The following is a 22,347-nucleotide window of genomic DNA, read 5'->3' as shown; positions in this document are numbered from 1 at the left end:
TGACATGGGCATTGAGGAGGTTAGGAGTGGAGGCATGGTTGATCAGAGTAGTGATGGCAATGTACAAAAGAGCATGCACAGCTGGAAGGACGAAGGACGGGAACAGTGGTGAGTTTGAGGTGAAGGTGGGAGTGCATCAGGGGTCGGTACCAAGTCTACTACTATTTGTAGCTGTGATGGAGGTGCTGGCTCAGAATATAAAGGAGGGTTTACCATGGGAGTTGTTGTATGCAGATGATCTGGTGTTGATTGCGGAGAGTATGGATGAACTGAAGGAGAAGATGAACAAGTGGAAGGAATGTATGGAGGCAAAAGATCTGGAGGTGAACATCGGAAAGACGAAGGTGATGACAAGTGGTAAAGCATGTGGTGAGGTGGAAAGAACTGGGAAGTGTCCGACTGTCCGTGTGCTGTGTGCAGGAAGGGTGTCGCAGTGAACTCCATTCAATGTACAATGTGCGCTGAGTGGGTTCATCAAAAATGTAGTGGTCTGGGCGGGTCATTAACCAGTATGGCAGCTACATTCAAGTGTAAGGTGTGCACACAGGGAGCTACAGATGGAGGAAATGTTGAGTTGGATCTTGGAGATGGCGTGAAGCTGGAAGATGTGAAAACATTTTGCTGCCTAGGAGACATGCTGAATGGAGAAGGTGGATCAGACTCGTCAAAGGTTGCTCGAGTGAGATGTGCATGGAAGAAGTTTTGGGAACTGAGTGGCGTGCTGACGAGGAGGGGAGTGTCGTTGAAGCTGAAGGGAAAGGTGTTTGCTGCATGTGTGAGAAGTGTTATGATTTCTGGGAGCGAGACAAGGGTAATGAACGTACAGCAGCAACGAAGGCTGGAAAGGGTGGCAATGCGAATGGTTCGGTGGATGTGTGGAGTATTGTTGAGAGAGAAGGGAAGACAAATGATGAATTGCGAAAGGTGATGGGAATAGAGCCTGTGATTGATGCTGTGAAGGGAAACAGGTTGAGATGATTTGGTCATGTGTTGAGGAAGGATAAAAGTGCCTGGTTGATAAGAGAGATGGAAATGAATGTAGAAGGAAGTAGAGGACTGCGAAGACCGAGAAAGACTTGGTTAAAGGTGGTGGAAGAAGAAATGCGGCAAGGGGGTTAACAAGGGGAGATGTAGAAGATTGTCATGGGGCCCGCAAGGATAACCCCCACTCTAGCAGGGAAAATGGCCTTAAAATGCCTGCTGTTGTTGTTGTTGTTGTTGTTGTTGTTGTTGTTGTTGTTGTTTATCCTTTAAATTCTGAGTGTCAAGCAAGGAAGCAGCATGAAGCATTTCAAAATAAGTCAATGGTGACAAATGTCTCTCTACCAATTAGTTATATTATATTTGCTTTGTGGTGGAGTGGGTAAACCCTTGTAGTTTTTCCTCACTGGTGAAGGTTTGATCCCCGTGGCTGCTCAGCGTTTGTTTCCGCACCCTGTTGCGGAATGGTTTACCTGTCCAGGGTTAGTTATTGTCCCTGGAATTGTTCACGATTTGTTGAGTGTGCCACCAATTAATTTCTCAATTGACTGCAATCTTACTAGATATATGAATGGCATTTGTGTTTGTTGGAGTTTGTTACTTTTATGCAGCCCGAAACCATTGGACGAAATGAGTTGAAATATTGTGTTTGTACTTGTGGTGTGCCCAGGGAGATTGTGGGTGTTTAAAAAAAAAAAAAATGGTCATGGGTTTGGGTGACGAAGCAAATTCACCATGTAAGTGTGTATCGTGTAGCACCCTTGCTACAAAGCAAGATATGTTTTTTTATTTTTACAATCGGTCTAATGTCAGTATATTGTGTCTAAATAACATGTAACAGCATTGAGATGAAAAATCATTATCAAGTGAATATTTAATGTAATATGTATTGTTATGTTTGTGGGGGTAGTGATATGTAGAGTCAGGTAGATTTGTGTAGGTATCATGCTCCGGATGTCGGGTAAGAACCATCACAATGTAATATGTTCTGTTTAGCCGAATGTCGGAGTAAGGTGTATCTTCATCCCCGTCACGATGGGGCGGGGCATGTTAAGGGTAAATTATCCCTTGTAAGTCTTACCCTATGTGATTTATCCTTTGGCTCTTTTGGCACTGCACCGTAGACACTAGTGAGGAAATGCCCATTTATTGCACGAAATAATAACCATAAAACCAACCGGAAGCCAGTTCTGGACACTGCCATTTGGGACGCACCAGCTACATCGCCACGAAAGACAGGCAGGCCGAAGACATGCCCTGAGGAGCCGTGATTGGCCAGGGCGGAGCAAGAAGCTACCCGCTGATTGGTGGAAGGAAGGCCGAGGAGGAAGCAGAGCGCCGATTGGCAAGGACCACCAAGGACTTCGGAGGTGAGCAAGAAACGGCGTGCTGATTGGTGGAGAAGCACTGATGACGTCACGACCTGACGTTAAAAGAACTCGAGGGCTGACATTTTCTCCCTTGCTCTTGCCTTTGCTTGCCCTCTTGCTCTCTTACCCTGGACTCTTGCTTTTTGCCCTTCCTCGCCTCTCGCATCTTCCTCTTGTCCCTCGACGTTCCTGCCTCTCGCTCACCCCTGGCCTTCGACACTGTTGCTGACACCATCCTTTGGCGTGCGAGGAGAACGGAGGCTGACTTTGTGTGCGCGCGCGCCAAACGACGAGCAGTTTCCCGCCAACGCCGGAGCCGCGTCAAGACTGCACGCTGGGGCCTGTATGATTGCTGACGAGGCAGCAAGTTGAGCTAAGTGCCATGATAACCCACACGTATTTTATTTTCATCCGTCGTCTGTGTTATAAGTCTGGTGTGAAGGAGCCTATAGGAATTTAGTTTTACCGTCGCGTTTTCTTGTTATCGGCAAGCTTCAGCTTCCTCTTTCCCTTTCTTTCCCTGCGTATATAAAATCCGCATTTGGGCATCGCCTTCGGAGTTAAAAGCTCGCTATTGGCTGTCCATGACTCTCCCGGTATTGACCAAGGGGTCACATGACGATATGAAGAAGAAAGTCTCTTTGTTTGTGTGTTTGTTTGTTAGGGTTCCGCCCTAACACCTAACCCTAACACCTAAATTGTAATACCGGTGGTATCCAGTATTACAAATCATCTAATTATACAAAAAGTTAAAACAACTTGATAATATGCATTATGGTTGAATGTTGAAATTTGAGTGAGTATAATTAAATATTTTCAAAATGTGTCATTTCAAGCATTTTAAGAGGAGGTTCAAACAAACACACCCACCACTGAGCTTTGCGGTGAAGCGCAAGTGATTTTTGCTCAATTCGTTTGTAAGCTGACTTCCTAGCAGGTGGGAGATGACCTCAGGCAAATGATAGAGCTGAATGCTTGTGAAGTACAACATGCTGTATGCACTTGTGGGGGAATTTTCCCTCACTCTTCTGTCAGGTTCAAAGTATTTCAGAGTTCCATCATTAAAATAAATTAGTCTTCACCAATCAAGATGCAAGCATGACAGAGTTTATTGGTACTTGTATAAAGATGTTACAGATTTTAAAGTTAATTTATGCAAGCAGGAGAGAGAACCTCACACATTTAGTTACATTTAACCAATCAAGGCATTTGCTGGGATTCTCTCTCACTGGATACTCCAGTAAGTCTCACTTTTATACTCCCGAACACAGTCGATTACATTATCATCATACAAGGCAGATACAATATTTACCTCCACCACCAACGGTGGATGGATGTTACGTTTTCACACCTGTGTCTGTCTGTTTGTCCGTTTGTAAACTAAATATCTCAAGAAGTTGTGGTTGGATTTGGACGAAACTTAGTGGACCAATTGGGTGTCTGACAAGGACGATTCGATTCGATTTTGTTGAAGATCTGAATATGGATTCGGATATGAGAATTATTTAATTTTTTTAAGTGATTCTTCACTATTGGGAGGTAGGGCCAAAAACGATACATAGCAGGATACCTGAAAAAGTTATGGATTGATTTGGAAGAAACTTGTTGGACAGGTTGTGTGTGTGTGTGACAAGGAAGGATCGATTCAATTTTGGTGAAGATCCGGATCAAGCTAGTATAATTTTAAAAGTGATTCTTCACCATTGAGTGATATGGCCAACCAGGTGGAGGTCTGCTGTCTACTGAGTGCCATTCTCGTTTAGATTATGTCGGAGTAAATCGAGGTTTTACCACATACAGATAGAGGAACGTCGACTTCTTGGCACCCAGGGGGCTTCTTGACTTGTACAAAAGTACATACATTCATTTTTTATATAACTTGCTCCTGCTACATATATAATCGACATGATAATTTAACAATCAAAATTATAAAATGATGTCCCCTGTGAGATGCCTGCATTTATCAATGGAGGACAAAGGCCTTTGTGACCATGAGCCAACCTCACACGTCCACCACAAACACCACGCGGGGAGAGCTGGCCTTCACCCCACCCCACCATCTCACCAAAGCTGCTCTCGCACACCACACCCAGAGCAGAATTCTCATTAACAAAACATAGTCTCAAATAAATCAATCACCTATATAATTATCCACTTTAACTACATTTTATCTGGTAACATCCTCGTACTCAGTAAATGTGTGTGTGCATGTGTGTGTGTCTGAATATGTGAATGTTAGTTTAAAATTCTTCCACACACTCTGTATTTAATGCACTCCTAACCTGCTGGATGAAGGAAGTTGAGAAGTGGTGCTTGTACTATGGGTATGCATGGAAACGTTCTACAAGTTGGGATGGCCATCTCTTTTTACATTTTTGCTAAAGTGGAGAATTGTCCTACCCACTTATACATTCCTGCACCGCTGTGCAGAATAATTTGAAAACTGGATGTTATTGCGATAAATAAACAAACTCCCGGAAGTTGTACAAATCATTCTAAAATATGCCAAATCTGTGTTGTAGTATAATGAAAATTGAAAACTATAATCCTTGTAGAAGTGGGGGGTAGGTGAGGATGCGTTGAAACCTGTCTGTTTTGTGGGGCCAAATGCATCATGACTTGGTGGTTGTACATGGGGAGTGTTTTGGAATGTTCTACTAAGTTGAGATGGCCCCCTGCAACTTAAAGGTGCCCCTCCTGCCCATCCCCCTCACACTCCTCCGCCTCCATCTTGCCATCAAGCAACGGAATGCACGACGATTAAAAGAGGACAGAGGAGGTGAAGAAACGCTGCAATGCATCAATAAGATGGTTAGGTTAGGCAGGGTTAATGTGAATAAAATATTATGGATAAGGATGGGGGATGGCCATTCCCTTGATCCTAAGCCCAATCCATGTACTTTGTGTTGGAGTTAAAAAAAAAAAATCTCTGATCTTTGGATTGCTCTAGAATCTAGATGAAAGGGGGAATGGGAAAGCATTTGCTATTTTTTTTCCTTCGTTACATTTGAGTTTCCTTGTTTTCTGGTGTTGTTTAAATCGATGTATAATTGAATACATCACTGAACACTTTATGTAAATGAAGTTGCATCACTCCCCTTTAGCATGGTCTGACCACCCGTCTGACCTGTTCAGCATATGGATCCCCTTTGTCCATTTTAACTTTCCTGGCTGCATTGCTAACATTTCCATCTTTCCAGTACCCTCTGAGACCACTGCACCTCCTTTGTTTCCCAGATCGTTGGGAATGGAAGTGAACAGCAGCTAAAGCAAGTCCTGGCTGAGGTTCTAGGTGATTCCGCAGAGCAAACGCGTGACAGTGAGAAGGGATCAGGATCCGGAAATGACGACAGCTCCACTGTGACTCCATGTACACTCACTCCGAGTTCAGAGCAACATCCGTCATGTCCTTGGGGGCAGACTTCGCCAGGTAATTGAGCTGGTCAGCAGCTAATGTCATTTGCCCCTAAAATTACGGTCTGCGCACATTCAATGTTTCACTGTGAACATGTATTAGTATGTAAAGTATTGAGTTTGTAGGGTGCAGGGGCGGTACGAATCTGTTTAGAACAGTCAGAAATATAAGGTTGGTATGCTCCATGTTCGGGTAGTTACCCAATTTCGATGTATCAAGTAGGGAAAAGTTAGATTAAGGATTGTGCTGTTTAATTGTGCATCGTACAAAGGGCGATGCATTGTCAGTAAATAGCCAGGGTTTTAAGGTGAAGGAATTGTATGTGAAACCTGTGAATCTCCGAGTGAGGTGCTGGGTGTGGCTTTGTGAAAGAGAGGGGAGGAGTTTGAGAGGGGCGTTGTCTGGAGAGTGAGTGGAGGAGTTCATTGCCTCACAAGGGGAGGAGTTTTCGGCCTCTCGGAGGTTCTGTGCGGTCTCGCGAGAGAGGAAAAGAAATCACCTCAGGGAAAAGTTAGTTTGGCCTAAGAGGAGAGATACTGTTATTACTGCCTGTGGGTAACTGTGGGTACTGCCTCACCTGATTGTTGTCCTGCTCGTGTTCCTATTCATGGAATCCTTCATTGACGAACACCAGAGCTAAGGACACACTCTGTTCTGGTACCCCTCCCCGTCCGTCCTTGAGTGATGTGCACTTGTGTATGTATGTGTGTGTGTGACGTGCCCTTAGAGTTTATTTCTCCTGCAAATAATTATTTATTGTGAAGCTCATTTTCCCCTTTTTCGCTCCTCAACCCGCCGTCGTTCCCTGCTGTCGTGATCATTACCTCCGCCACAGAAGGTGGATGGAGGATGTGTTTCCACCCCTGTCTGTTTGAGAACAGGATATCTCAAAAAGTTGTGTACGGATTCGGTCGAAATTTGGTGGACATGTTGGGAGTGTGAGAAGGATGAACCAATTAGATTGTGATGAAGACCCCAATCCGGATACGGATACGAGAATTTTTTTCATTTTCCAAGGGATTCTTCACCATTGAGTGATAGGGCCAAAAATGATATATAGCATGATATTTCAAAAAGTTGTGGACTACTTAAAACAAAACTAGGTGGATGAGTTGGTTAGGCAATTAGAACGAGCCAATTCTATTTTGGGTCAGGTCCGGATCCAGATCTGTGGGATATAAAACATAAACTGTTTAGCCTGGCGGATGTATGCTCTCTCCCGAGTGCCGTTGTAATTTTTTCCCCTGTTATGGTGGGGAATAAACCCTGTTAAATCATAGCTAAGGTTCCTGTGTATTTCTTGCGATTCCTGTGTATGCTAATCCACCATTAATCAAATGCAGTCCAAGGGAGTAACAGCCAGTTCAGTCTATTCATCCAGTGGTCGAGGTGAATCGGGGCTGGACACAACAGTATTTTGTAGTTTTATATCTAGTTGTTTTGATGTACAATTATGGGGAGAGGCATCTTACTTTAAAGGAACATCATCTTCCAAAATGTAGGAAAGTTGTGTTAAATTTGCCAAATTACAATGGAATTGCTGTAGGGTGGACCACACCTTGAGCTGTTTCCTACATGCGGTTCTGAGCAAGGAAGTTCGCAGTTTTTGATGCCGGCATAATTCTTTCCTAACGTGGTGCCCACCAGACACCAACACCACATGCCCAATCTCTCTCCCTTCCCTTGCCACGCCCAACCCTTTAATTGTCCCGCCCACACAATTGCTTGAAAGTGAAAAGTTGTTGGAGCTTTTTTGGCCAAATGGGAGTGGGTTCCTTTCTTTGCATTTACGTCCTCCCTGTGATTGCAGCAGGCAAGGAGGAAGAGAGTGTGCAGTTTAACAAGCTGACCTACCTGGGTTCGGCCTCTGTGAATGCTCCACGAAGTGAGGCTGAGGCTTTACGCATGATGGCTATCCTCCGTGAGCAGTGTCAGGTTCCTATAGAGGTCACGCTCTGTGTACCCAACATGGCTGAGGGAACAGTCAGGTATGCATGTGTCCGTGCGCGTGTATTTTATTTGTCGGACCGCGTTGTCATTGCTTGGTTCCTTTAGTCTGGTTTTCCTCCCTGTTCTTTGTCGTGATTGATGAATGTTTTGTTTTACTTTAAATGCGTGTTTTTGGTTGTTTTTGTTTTTTTGAATGCTAAGTAAAAACATTTTGTGAGCAATGTTAGTTTTATCTTGTAAATTGCTCAAGTACTTATCTTTCAAAACTGAGAATATTGTGATTGTTTTTGTTCTTTTCTAATGAAAAAGGGATCTCATGGAAAGGTTATTATTTAGCCATTTATGTTAATATTCTAGCTTTTTGTTATCTTAACCATCTGTCAGAATCTATATTTAACACTTCCTTCATGAAGAAAACTTCATGTTGAACAAGTATGTCTGGGTCTGTTCACTGATTGATTTATTGGGTTTGAATCTGACTTTCTTTCATCCACAAAATGGGTTTTAATTGTTTGGGCTAAGCCAGTTATTCATTGGTCAAACTTTTTTCCCTTGTGTGAAGAAATGTCTAGTTTGTTGTTAATTTAATTATTTGTTGTTGATTTCTGTTCTGCGTTCTAGTTCTGCCACGATCCTTGACTTTGTAAACAAACAAACAAAAAAAACAATACATGTATGAAAATTGTTACTATATAAAGTATTAATGAATGATAATCTTATGAAACATTCCTGGAGGTTTGGATTAGATTTGGGAAGTGGAGGAGTTTTTTTTTTTTTTTTTTTTTTTTTTTTTTTTTTGTATACTGAATCGAGGCTCGTGAAAGAGCTAACATTTATTTCACAAACAAATCAACCAGACAAACAAAACACACAAAAAGAGGGAGCGGAAGACAAGATGGGGAGAGAAGGGGAAGCACACAACCACAACATTTGAGAGCAGGGAGAAGTGTGGGAGGGAGAGGGCTTGGGGGCAGGAGGTGTGGGAGAGGGAGGGTGGGGGGGGAGAGGTATAAAACACAAGGGGACCGAAATTAGCGGGGGTAGAAAAGATCAAGGTTTTGGATGGGGGAGGATAAGAGATGGTGGTGAACAGCTGTTTTAAAGACCTGGAGGGTGCAGTGGGATTGAAGAGAGTGAGGGAGTTTGTTCCAGAGGTGGGAGGAGTGAAGGTGAGCAGAAAGTCTTGATTTTGGCAGTTTAACCATAAGAGGGTTGCAAGCAGATCTTGTGCGACCTGTAGGAATATTTGGGGGACAGAGCCCAGAGAGGGCTGGGGGGGCAAGGCCAGAGAGGAGTCGGTAGAAGACGGAAAGACCATCAACCTGCCTGCGGTGAGTGAGTGAAAGGCCCTTGGAGTTAGCTTCATCGCGGGAGATTCCAATGATTCTGAACGCTTTGGTTTCAACAGCGTGAAGACGGGCTAGGTGTGAGGCAGGAGCACCAGACCAGAGGGGAGAGCAGTATTCCATAGAGCTGTGGATGAAAGCCTTGTATGTAGTGAGGAGCTCAGGTGTGCCAAGGAAGGACTTCGCACGACGGAGGATGCCCAGTCGGCGACTGGCTTTGGAGGCCAGATTTGAAATGTGGTTTTCCCAGGAAAGATCATGGCAAATAGTGAGACCCAAAAGCTTGAGTGACAGAACTTCTTGGAGAGGATTATTCAGAAAGTGGATGGGAGGGTTTTCCAGTCGGTCTTTTCGGAGAGACATCGTAAGAGTGTGAGATTTATCAGGATTGAAAGACATGTTCTATTTGTTTGCCCAGTCTGTGATTTTGTCCAGGTCTGCAGAGAGTGAGGAGGCTGCAGACTGCCGATCTGAGGGATGAGGAATGGAGCGACAGAGAGTAGAGTCGTCAGCAAAGAGATAGAGAGGATTTTCAAGAGAGTCAGAGAGATCATTGATGAAGACCAGAAAAAGCAGAGGGCCCAGAACACTACCTTGGGGAACTCTAGCCTGAACAGGAAGAGGAGATGAGAGAAACCCATTCAGGGCCACACGTTGACTACGACCAGAGAGGAAGTCCGCCAGCCATGCGTGGAGATTTCCATGGATACCAAAGGAGGAGAGTTTGGTGAGCAGAGCAGGGTGCCAGACCGTATCGAAGGCAAGTGAAATGTCAAGGGAGACAGCTCTAATTTCCTGTTTGGCGTTGAGGACCTCCATCCATTGTTGAGAAAGCAGAAGCAGCATGTCCAGAGTAGAGTGACCAGGTCTGAAACCAAATTGATGATCAGAGATCAAGCCATTGGAGAAGAGGAAAGATTTCATATCTGAAGCAATGATGGATTCCATGACTTTGCTGATAATTGGGAGAAGGCTGATTGGTCTGTAGTTGCTGGGATCTGTTTTTGCACCTTTTTTGTGCAAAGCGGTGATGTTGGCTGATTTCCAAGCAGATGGCAGATGACCTTGAGCAAAAGAGAGGGTGAAGAGAACAGAAAGAGGGAGTGAAAGAGCAGAAGAACATGATTTTAGGACCCGTGGGCTGATGCCGTCAGGACCAGTTGCAGAATCAGAGTCGAGGGTTGACAGAAACTTTTCCACCTTGTCAGGAGGAAAGGACACAGAGTCCAGGAGCAGCTGGGTACGACTGGGTACGGTGGGTACAGAGAGAGATGGGTTTGGGACACAAGATTTAGAGGCAAACACAGAGTTGAGGCATTCAGCTTTTTCACGTGCGGAGTCAGCCGTTAAGCCGTTTGAGGTGAGGGAGGGGATGGAGGGGGAACAAACACCAGAAACAGATTTGACCAGACGCCACCAGGATTTGGAAGAGGGAGACAGATAAGAGAGTTCGGTCTTGAGAACGGTGAGATATTGTTTCCTGGCTCTCCTGAGGGTGGACACACACTTGTTTCGGGCTTTGTGAAAGGAAATGAGATTTCCTTCCGTTGGATTTGCTTTCCAGGAGACGAAAGCAAGTTGTTTCAGGGCAACAGCCTCACCACAATATTCCGTGTACCATGGACGGGAGGAAGGGTATGACAACTGAAGACGAGATGGGATAAATCTGCGCATGAGAGAGAGCAATTTACTTTGAAAGAATTCCCAGGATGAGTTGATGTCAGAGGCGGTAGAGATGGGAGACCAGTCCAGATGATTGATGGCTGCTTGAAGACCGTGCCAGTTGGCCTGAGTGAAATGCCAGACTCGGCGACGCTGAGGAGGCTCTCTGAGAATGGTCAGAGAGATGTCCACTTTGACAAGCACATGATCAGATGAGCCGATTGGAGCAGAAGAAGAGCAGCAGACATTTTCAGGGAAGTTTGTCATCACCAAATCCAGAAGAGAAGATGCTCCGTTGACTGAGATCCGGGTCGGGAAATTGACAGATTGTGTCAGTCCCAGTGAGTCGCAGAAGTCCTTTGCTGAAGAGCCATGGCTGGTGAGAGAGGTACCCACACCCAGCCAACTGGCATGGTGACAATTGAAATCACCACATATGAGGAAGAGAGAGTTGGGATGGGTAGATAGAAGTTGGTACATATTATCAGACAGTGAGATGTAGATGGAGTCATCGCTGTTTGGTGGACGGTACAACACACATATGAACAAAAGGTGGGAGCGAAGGGGAAGCCGTAGCCAAAGGTATTCCTGGGGGTGAGGTGGAGAGAGGGCAGTGGAGGGCGAGTGAGGAAGAGAGTTTTTTATAAAGATAGCAACCCCACCTCCAGGACGAGGCTCAGGTCTATCATACCGGAGGACGGAGTAACCTGGGAGAGATACCAAAGCATCAGACATCATGAAGGAGGAAAGTTTCTGTTAAGCAGATCACATCTGGTTTGTCAGAAGCAACCTGTATGGAGGGAGAGGTCAGTCAAGTTTGAGTGAAGGCCCCGGATGTTTGAGGTCCATACCGTTAATGAAGAGGAAGGGGGAGCATCGGGTCCAGAACAGGGGGGGGGGGGAGGGGTAGGGTAAGATGTGGAAGAGGAGGAAGAGGTAGGGAGAGCTGTTGAAGGTGTGTCAGAGATTTCAGAGATTTCAGAATAGCTTGGAGAAAGGGAAGAATGGGGCGGACAAAAGGTTTGATGGAGATTGGGTGAGGCACAGTGAGGTGTTATTTGAGGAGGAGGAAGAGCGAGGCAGAAGGTTGTGGGGAGATGAAGGTGAAAGTTGGAAGGGGGAAGAAGCAGGGAGGATGCTTTGAGGAGGAGGGGTGAGAGGGGAGTCTAGGAGGGGAGGAGCGAGGGAGAGTCTCTTTGGGGAGGGGTGTGGGGGGAGTTTTGGAGGGAGGGGAGGGAAGGGGCAAGGGGGGAGATTTGAAAGGGATGGGTGATGGGGAGGATTTGGAGGGGAGGGGTGAGATTGGATTTTGAAAAGTGTACGATTCATGGGAAACGAACATTTTTTGCAAAATGAGTTTGAGACCTTCGAGTCAAAAATACGTTTGAGGACACTGGAGGAGGGGTGGAGTTCTGGATAGTTTAGGGAATGTTGAAAGGAGGAACTGTAAGAGATGGTATTATATATATTTTTTGGAATGAATAGATTTGGTGAGCAAGACAAAAGCATCCTTTTGTAGGAAAAGAAGAAAAGGGTGTTATAATATATGAGAGAAAATAGTTGTTCAGGGGAGAGATTATACATTTCTAACCACGTGATCGCGTGATCGCGAACGAAGAACTAACGAACAAAAAGAACAACAAATAAACGAATAAGACCTGGGAAGGAAATATTTTTTGGGTTTTTTTTTTGTTTTTGTGAGTAGAGATATTAAACAAGGAGGTATGGGGTGAACGACTGGGACGAAACGGAGAACGAAAATAATTTCAGCGCATTCGACGAATCGCTGAGAGAAAAACAAAACCACAAGGTCGGAGACGGTACGGTCGCCGAAGCCTACGAGTACTAGGCCGCAGAATACTCGATACGCATTAACCGACGATTGTGTATACATGTACGAAAAATTAGCACCGATTTTCCAAAAATTTCCAAAAATTTTCCAAAAAGATACGCTGTAGGTACACACACCGAAAGATAGATACAGTCTCGACAAAAACACAATTGAGAAATATCACAGCTTCGAAAGCGTGAGCGCATGGAACAGCTTCGAAAAGACGTGACCTCGCCGTGATCTCACGAGATCTCCTCAAACTTCATGTTTGGTCAGGTCAGGTCAGGAGTATCACAGTCAAGGCAGGACAGGAGCTTTGTGCCATCGGACCTCGCCCCTTGGAGAGGGAAAAGGAGGAGGAGAAGAAGAACAATCTTATGAAACATTCCCTCGTCAAATGAGTTTTGCAAGTCTGTAATCATCTTAATTCTTAATCATCATAAATCATCGTAATCATCTTAATATCTCTCCCTGGTTGCTCCCTCCTCCGGTATGATAGACCTGAGCCTCGTCCTGGAGGTGGGGTTGCTATCTTTATCAAAAACGCTCTTCCTCACTCTCCCTGCACTGCCATCTCTCCACCTCACCCCCAGGAGTACCTCTGGCTATGGCTTCCCCTTCGCTTCCACCTTTTGTTCATATGTGTGTTGTCCCGTCCACCAAACAGTGGTGACTTCATCTCCATCTCGCTGTCTGATAACATGGACCAACTTATATCTGCTCGTCCCAACTCTCTCTTCCCCATATGTGGTGATTTCAACTGTCATCATGCCAGCTGGCTGGGTGTGGGTTCCTCTCTCACCAGCCATGGCTCCTCAGCAAAGGACTTCTGCAACCAACTGGAGACTGACAACAACACAACAACAACATGCATTTTAAGGCCATTTTCCCTGCTAGAGCGGGGGTTAGCCTTGCGGTCCCCATGACAATCTTCTCCATTTTGCCCTATTTTCTGCATCTCTCCTTGTTAACCCCCTTGCCCGCATTTCTTCTTCCACCATCTTTAGCCAAGTCTTTCCCGGTCTTCCCCGTCCTCTACTTCCTTCTACATTAACTTCCATCACTCTTCTCAACCAGTCACTTTCATCCTTCCTCAATACATGACCAAACCATCTCAACCTGTTCCTCTTCACAGCATCAATCGCAGGCAATATTCCCATCATCTTTCGCAATTCATCATTTGTCTTCCTCTCTCTCAACGATACTCCGCACATCCATCGAACCATTCGCATTTCCACCCTTTCCAGCCTTCGTTGCTGCTCTACGTTCATTACCCATGTCTCGCTCCCATAAATCATAACACTTCTCACACATGCAGCATACACCTTTCCCTTCAGCTTCAGCGACACTCTCCTCCTCATCAGCACCCACTCAGTTCCCGAAACTTCTTCCATGCACATCTCACTCGAGCAACCGTTGCCGAGTCTGATCCACCTTCTCCATTCAGCATGTCTCCGAGGTAGCAAAATGTTTTCACACCTTCCAGCTTCACGCCGTCTCCAAGATCCAACTCAACATTTCCTCCATCTGCAGCTCCCTCTGTGCACACCTTACATTTGAATGTAGCTGCCACACTGGTAAATGACCCTCTCAGACCACTACATTTTTGATGAACCCACACAGCACACATTGTAAATTGAATGGAGTTCACTCCGACACCCTTCCTGCACACAGCACACGGCCACTTCCCAGTTCTTTCCACCTCACCACATGCTTTACCACTTGCCATCACCTTTGTCTTTCCGATATTCACCTTCAGACCTTTTGTCTCCATACATTCCTTCCACTTGTTCATCTTTTCCTTCAGTCCATCCATACTTTCCGCAATCAACACCAGATCATCTGCATACAACAACTCCCACGGTAAACCCTCCTTTACGTTCTGAGCCAGCACCTCCATCACAGCTACAAATAGTAGTGGACTTAGTACCGACCCCTGATGCACTCCCACCTTCACCTCAAACTCACCACTGTTACCGTCCTTCGTCCTTACAGCTGTGCGCGCTCTTTTGTACATTGCCATCACTACTCTGATCAACCATTCCTCCACTCCTAACTTCCTCAATGCCCATGTCAATACTTTGCGTGGAACCCTATCGAATGCTTTCTCCAGATCAACAAACCCAAAAAAACAACTTCTTCCTCTTATCCATGTACTTCTCCTGCAACTGCCTCACAATGAAAAGCGCATCTGTCATTCCTCTTCCTGGCAATGACACAATCTGTCAATTTCCCGACCCGGATCTCAGTCAACAGAGCATCTTCTCTTCTAGACTTGGTTATGACAAACTTCCCTACAAATGTCTGCTGCTCTTCTTCTGCTCCAATCGGTTCTTCTGATCATTTGCTTGTTAAAGTGGACATCTCCCTGGCCATTCTCAGAGAGCCTCCTCAGCGGCGACGAGTCTGGCATTTCAATCAGGTCAACAAGCACGGTCTTCAAGCAGCCATCAATCATCTGGAATGGTCCCCCATCTCTACTGCCTCTGACATCAACTCACCCTGGGAATTCTTCCAAAGTAAATTACTCTCTCTCCCTCATACCCAGATTTATCCCATCTCGTCTTCAGTTGTCATACCCTTCCTCTCGTCCAGGGCACATGGAATCATGTGGTGAGGCAGTTGCCCTGAAACAACTTGCCTTCGCCTCCTGGAAGGCAAATCCAACGGAAGGCAAATCCAATGGAAAGCAATCTCATTTCCTTTTAGAAAGCCTGGAACAAGTGTGTGTCCACACTCAGGAGAGCCAGGAAACACTATCTCTCTACTCTCAAGACTGAACTCTCAAACCTGTCTCCCTCTTCAAAATCCTGGTGGCATCTGGTCAAATCTGTCTCTGGTGGTTGTTCCCCCTCCATCCCCTCGGTTACCTCAAACAACTACACAGCTGACTCCGCACATGAAAAAGCTGAATGCCTCAACCCCGGTGTTTGTCTCAAAATATTGTGTCCCAAACCCATCTCTCTCTATACCCACCGTACTCAGTAGTACCCAGCTGCTCCTGGACTGTGTGTCCTTCTCACCTGACAAGGTGGAGAAGTTTCTGTCAATCCTCGACTCTGATTCTGCAACTGGACCAGACGGCACCAGCGCACAGGTCCTAAAGTCTTGCTCTGCAGCTCTTTCACAACCTCTCTCTGTTCTCTTCGCCCTCTCTTTTGCTCAAGGTCATCTGCCATCAGTTTGGAAATCATCCAACATTACCGCTTTACACAAAAAGGTGCAAAAACAGATCCTTGCAACTACAGACCAATCAGCCTGCTCCCAATTATCAGCAAAGTCATGGAATTCATCATTGCTTCGGATATCAAATCCTTCCTCTTCTCCAATGGCTTGATCTCTGATCATCAATTTGTTTTCAGACCAGGTCACTCTACTCTGGAGATGCTGCTTCTGCTGTCTCAACAATGGATGGAGGTCCTCAATATCAAACAGGAAATTGGAGCTGTCTCCCTTGACATATCACATGCCTTCAATACGGTCTGACGAACCACTCTGCTCACCAAACTCTCCTCATATGGTATCCATGGAAATCTCCACGCATAGCTTGCGGACTTCCTCTCTGGTTGTAGTCAACGTGTGGCCCTGAATGGGTTTCTCTCACCTCCCCCTTCCTGTTCAGGCTGGAGTTCCCCAAGGCAGTGTTCTGGGCCATATGCTTTTTCTGGTCTTCATCAATGATCTCTCCGACTCTGGAAAATCCTTTCTATTTCTTTGCTGATGACGCCACTCTCTGCCACTCCATACCTCATCACTCAGATCGGCAGTCTGCAGCCTCCTCACTCTGCAGACCTGGACAAAATCACAGACTGGTCAAACAAGTGGAACATGTCTTTCAATTCTGACAAATCTCACACTCTCACTACATCTCTCTGAAAAGACCGACTGGACAACCCTCCCATCTACTGATGATCTGCCAACATCACCGCTTTGCACAAAAAAGGTACAAAAACAGATCCCAGCAACTACAGACCAATCAGCCTTCTCCCAATTATCAGCAAAGTCATGGAATCCATCATTGCTTCAGATATGAAATCTTTCCTCTTCTCCAATGGCTTGATCTCTGATCATCAATTTGGTTTCAGACCTGGACACTCTACTCTGGACATGCTGCTTCTGCTTTCTCAACAATGGATGGAGGTCCTCAATGCCAAACAGGAAATTAGAGCAGTCTCCCTTGACATATCACGTGCCTTCGATACGGTCTGGCACCCCGCTCTGCTCACCAAACTCTCCTCTTTTGGTATCCATGGAAATCTCCACGCATGGCTGGCGGACTTCCTCTCTAGTCGTAGTCAACGTGTGGCCCTGAATGGGTTTCTCTCATCTCCTCTTCCTGTTCAGGCTGGAGTTCCACAAGGCAGTGTTCTAGGCCCTGTGCTTTTTCTGGTCTTCATCAATGATCTCTCTGACTCTCTTGAAAATCCTCTGTATCTCTTTGCTGATGACTCTACTTACTCTCTGTCGCTCCATTCTTCATCCCTCAGATCGGCAGTCTGCTGCCTCCTCACTCTCTGCAGACCTGGACAAAATCACAGACTGGGCAAAGAAGTGGAACATGTCTTTCAATCCTGACAAATCTCACACTCTTACGATGTCTCTCCGAAAAGACAGACTGGACAACCCTCCCATCCACTTTCTGAATAATCCTCTCCAAGAAGTTCTGTCACTCAAGCTTTTGGGTCTCTCTATCTGCCATGATCTTTCCTGGGAAAACCACATTTCAAATCTGGCCTCCAAAGCCAGTCGCCGACTGGGCATCCTCCGTCGTGCGAAGTCCTTCCTTGGCACACCTGAGCTCCTCACCACATACAAGGCTTTCATCCGCAGCTCAATGGAATACTGCTCTCCCCTCTGGGCTGGTGCTCCTGCCTCACACCTAGCTCGTCTTCACGCTGTTGAAACCAAAGCATTCAGAATCATTGGAATCTCCCGCGATGAAGCTAACTCCAAGGGCCTCTCACTCACTCACCGCAGGCAGGTTGGTGGTCTTTCCATCTTCTACCGACTCCTCTCTGGCCTTGCCCCCCCAGCTCTCTCTGGGCTCTGTCCCACAAATATTCCTACAGGTCGCACAAGATCTGCCTGCAACCCTCTTATGGTCAAACTGCCAAAATCAAGACTCTCTGCTCACCTTCACTCCTTCATTCCTCTTTTCTCCCGCCTCTGGAACAAACTCCCTCACTCTCTTCAATCCCACTCCACCCTCCAGGTCTTTAAAACAGCTGTTCACCACCATCTCTTATCTTCCCCCATCCAAAACCTTGATCTTTTCTACCCCCGCTAATTTCACCCCAATTCCACTTTTCTGAAATACCAACTTCTGTCCTGGAAGTCATTGGTGTCCTTGTGTTTTATACTTCTCCCTCCACCCCCCCCCCCCCCCCCTTTTCCCATGCCTCCTCCCCCCAAGCCCTCTCCCTTCCACACATCTCCCTGCTCTCAAATGTTGTGTTTGTGTGCTTCACCTTCTCTCCCCATCTTGTTTTCCGCTCCCGCTTTTTGTGTGTTTTGTTTGTCTGGTTGATTTGTTTGTGAAGTAAATGTTAGCTCTTTCACGAGCCTCGATTCAGTATACAAAAAAAAAAAAAAAAAACTACTTTCTCAACAATCCTCTCCAAGAAGTTCTGTAACTTAAGCCCTTTGGGTCTCACTATCTGCCATGATCTTTCCTGGGAAAACCACATTTCCAAGCTGGCCTCCAAAGCCAGTTGCCGACTGGGCAGCCTCCGTCGTGCGAAGTCCTTCCTTGGCACACCTGAGCTCCTCACCACATACAAGGCTTTCACCACATACAAGGCTCAATGGAATACTGTTCTCCCCTCTGGGCTGGTGCTCCTGCCTCGCACCTAGCTCGGCTTCACGCTGTTAAAACCAAACCTATCAGAATCATTGGAATCTCCTGTGATGAAGCTGGTTGTGAGGGCCTTTCATTCACTCACCGCAGACAGGTTGGTGGTCTTTCTGTCTTCTACCGACTCCTCTCAGGCCTAGCTCCCCCAGCTCTGTCTGTGCTCTGTCCCCCAAATATTCATACAGTGTGCACAAGATCTGCCAACAACCCTCTTACGGTGAAACTGCCAAAATCAAGACTCTCTGCTCACCTTCACTCTTTCATTCCCCTTTTCTCCCGCCTCTGAAACAAACACTCTCACTCCCTTCAATCTCACTCCTGCCTCCAGGTCTTTAAAACAGCTGTTCGCCACCATCTCTTATCTTCCCCCATCCAAAACCTTGATCTGTTTTTTACCCCCGTTAATTCACCCCAGATCCACTTTTTTGTAATACCCACTTCTTTCCTGGAAGTCCTCGCAGTGTCCATGTGTTTTTTGCTTCTCCCCCACCTCCCCCATTCCCATGCCACTACCCCCAAGCCCTCTCCCTCCCACAGATCTTCCGATGTGCCTGTTCTCTACTGTTGTACTTGTGTGCTTCCCTCTCTCTCCCCATCTTGTCTGCCACTTCCTTTATCATGTGTTTTATGTGTCAGTTTGTTTTTATGTGATTGATGTTAACTCTTACCCGAGCCTCGATCTTGTGCACACACAAAAAAGAAAAGTTGAGAGAAGAATGTTTGCTGAACGGCCAATTCTTGAACATTTTCAAATAAACGCTCTCCCATGTTTTTTCTGACACCATGGCTGCTAAATGATGTCTGCTTGTGTCAGCATCTCATTGGTCTTGTTGACAGATGCAGCTACATGCCTATAAAAGGCTAGTTCATTGTCTATAACAACAGCAAGGTCCTTCTCTTCCTGTGTAACTTGTAGCTATTCGCAGTTGAGGTATTACATTACATTCCGGTTTCCTTTGCCAATGTGCATGACCTTACATTTGGCTGGATTGAATGAAAGTTGCCAAGTAACGACCCATCTTGCAGCTCTGTCAAGGTCCCCCTGTAATGATATTGTGTGCTCCTGTTGTGATGTCCTTATAGATCTTTGTTTTGTCAGCGTAAATCTGGACGGAGGTCTGTATCTCAGTTGGCAGGTCACTGATACATAACACAAAGATCTGGGTACCGAGAACACTTCCCTGTGTTGATTCCACTGCTGATGCTAACCTGATCGGATTGAACACTGTTTAGAGTGACACATTGGGTTCTACCTACAAGGAAAGCTTCAATCCATCTCAGAAGTTTGTCATTGATTCCACAAGCTTGGACTTTCTTAAGAAGGTGATGATGCGGACCGTATCACATGCTTTGCTGACGTCCAGATAAAAGATGTCGATCGGCTTCCCAGAACTGGTCATCCTTGTCCATTTTTCCTTTTGCCACGTCAGCTGAGATAAACATGAACAACCAGGTGTAAAACCATGCTATTCCTCATGGAGGAGGTTATTACTGATGACATGATGCAGCACTGCATCCCTCACAATGGATTCCATGGTTTTACCTATTACAGAGGTTAGGCTTATTGGCCTGTTGTTCTCTGAAAGTCGACAATTTCCCTTCTTAAATGTCGGGATTACATTGGCTTTTTTTTCTAGTCGTCCGGAAGTATTCCCTCATCCATCAACTTCTTGAAGATGATTCCCAGTGGAGTGCATATAACATTAGCTAACTCCTTCAGGACCCGAGGATGAAATCCATCAGGTCCTGCTGATTTGCACCCAATTAACAGCTGGAGTTTCTCTTTCACCATCTTTGGTGTAATATTTGCTTTCTAGATCTGCTCCGTTGAACTGCTAATTAGGCATAAGCGCACCACTGATGTCTCCATTGGTGAACACACTACTGAAGAGTTTGTTGAACACTTCAGCTTTGTCTTTGTCCATCGTCACTTCCATTCTGTCTTCCAACTTCAAAGACCCGATGCTTTTTTTTTTTCCTTTCTACTTTTGAGTTGACATAATGATGCCAGAAGTCCTTGAGAATCTGTTTAATATTATCGATAAGTTTCATCTCGTATTCCTTGTTGAGGTTCCGAGTTGCTTTACATAGGCTACGGTAGTATCGGTTATCTTTTCTACACCCAGAAAGTATGAATATGTCCCACGTGTGATGCTTGCGTCTGCTTGCGGCAAGAGTCCCTCTGGTATAGTGAAGATTTGTTTCTTTTTGGGCCTTGTTGTTTTTGGCAACTGGAACAAATTCATCAATTGCATTCAGAAGTTGCTCCTTAAACAAATTTTAAGATTCCCTGCAGTCCTTTCTGGCAAAGAGATCAGGCCAGTTGTTGGCTGCCATATTCTGTCTCGTATCACTGTAATTACTCCTGTTGTATTGTAGGTGCTTAATATTGTCCCTTTCTACGATAGGGCCACATTCGGTGATTATCTCAAAGTGTAGATAACAGTGATCACTTTGTCCAAGTGGTCATGGGCCATAATCGAAAGTTGTAATCAATTCTAGCTTATTTGTTATCACAAGATCAAGGATGCTTTTGTTCTGTCCTTCCTTATACCTTGTGGACTCTTGAACAAGTTGATGCAAGAAGACTTCCTGTAAAGCAATGAAGAACCCGTGAGTTATATGTTGACTGTTTACATGGCAGCTTTGCCACTCCATTTCTGGAAAGTTTTTCCCACTATGATTACAATTGTGTTGCATGTACATTTCGATCCGATATAGTTTATCACTTCCAATATACATTTATTGTTGTCAGGATTGCTGGACGGATTGCGATAAACACATACTATTATTGTTGTGATTCCATGGAGTATGATGAAGCATCCAACAATCTCTAAAATTGAAATTAAAAAAAAACGTTTCAGTTGCTCGTAGTCATGTCCTTGTGTACACAATTCCTCCCCAAGCACCTTCCTCATCAAGATTCGAGAAAACGTCATACATAACCTTTGATGGCAACAAATTCCTCCAACAGTTTGAATCTACTGAACTTTGGTACTACCTCAGTTATCATGATTATCTCTGGTGCACACTGGACTATCTTTAGCTGTAGTTTGCTAAGTTTATTACTTGACATGTCCATAGTCGTATGCAGTCCTTTTAATTTAACTGCGCGTTTTTACCCCACGCACGCGAAGCGAAAAGCGGGATTGAGCAATTGGTTCATGTCGATCCGTCTTTCTGTCTTATCAGTTTATGATCGAGGAGCAACTTGTTTTTAAAATTGGACGTTCTATTTTGACCATGAATAGGAAGACAAGTTTGCCAATTTACCATACTTTGGCTCTGAATTTGTAGGCACCCCACATCCACAGAGAGGAGGCATCATAGAGAGGAGTGAGATAATATTTTTACTCCGTCTGCCTACCTGGCAGTCAAACAAAATTGAAAATAATTCCAAACAGGAAACTTATTGTTTTTGAGGACGTCACAAAGGACACGAATAATTAATGAAATGTTAGATAAAGTAGTGTAGTAGACACGGTAAAATCTGGAATTAGTTTATTTATGCACCTTAAAACCTCTAAACCATTTTAAAATTCAATTATGTACAGTACTTGAATACCGAGAACAGAAATCACCTTCATAATACTTCCAAGAACCTGCAGTTTTGCAGTGCTTGGACATGTTCTATAGGGTGCATGGTGTATCTAATAGGAGCAGTAAAGCACAGCTCCTTGGAAGTGGGTGAGCATGTGGGAAGGTACAGTATCAGGGTGAAGAAGAGGATGCCGATTATGGCTATGCACGATGGTGACTGACGCTGCATTCTATGGTGATCAATAAAGCCTCCATCTCTGAAACCGTGGCTCAACATCGTCATATTACAGTGTACTGTTTAAGGATGACGTATAAGATTGCTTCAGTAGTTATAAACTTCTGAATTTTTTTTAAACAACCTTTAATATCATTATTTTATTAAAATGTAAGTATTGTAT

The 22,347-nt window shown here is 45.2% G+C and overlaps 1 protein-coding gene across 8 annotated transcripts in view; it reads left to right on the top strand.

Annotated features, from left to right (window-relative positions):
* RABGAP1 (RAB GTPase activating protein 1) overlaps positions 1 to 22,347 on the top strand; it is an 83,932-nt gene that overhangs the window by 26,531 nt on the left and 35,054 nt on the right. For 5 of the 8 annotated variants that reach the window (XM_068125001.2, XM_068125000.2, XM_068125004.2 and 2 more), the window contains exons 3-4: positions 5,589 to 5,781; positions 7,577 to 7,754. In XM_068125001.2, the coding sequence (XP_067981102.1) occupies positions 5,589 to 5,781; positions 7,577 to 7,754 (371 nt within the window). The remainder of the gene's footprint in view (positions 1 to 5,588; positions 5,782 to 7,576; positions 7,755 to 22,347) is intronic. The other 3 variants (XM_078783605.1, XM_068125003.2, XM_078783603.1) reach the window with 1 other exon arrangement.

Source organism: Myxine glutinosa, chromosome 8 (assembly GCF_964187855.1).
Source record: "Myxine glutinosa chromosome 8, kmMyxGlut1.1, whole genome shotgun sequence".
Classification (NCBI taxonomy): Eukaryota; Metazoa; Chordata; class Myxini; order Myxiniformes; family Myxinidae; genus Myxine; species Myxine glutinosa.
Note: the sequence above shows the minus strand (reverse complement) of the source record. Positions and strands in the feature narration are given on the sequence as shown.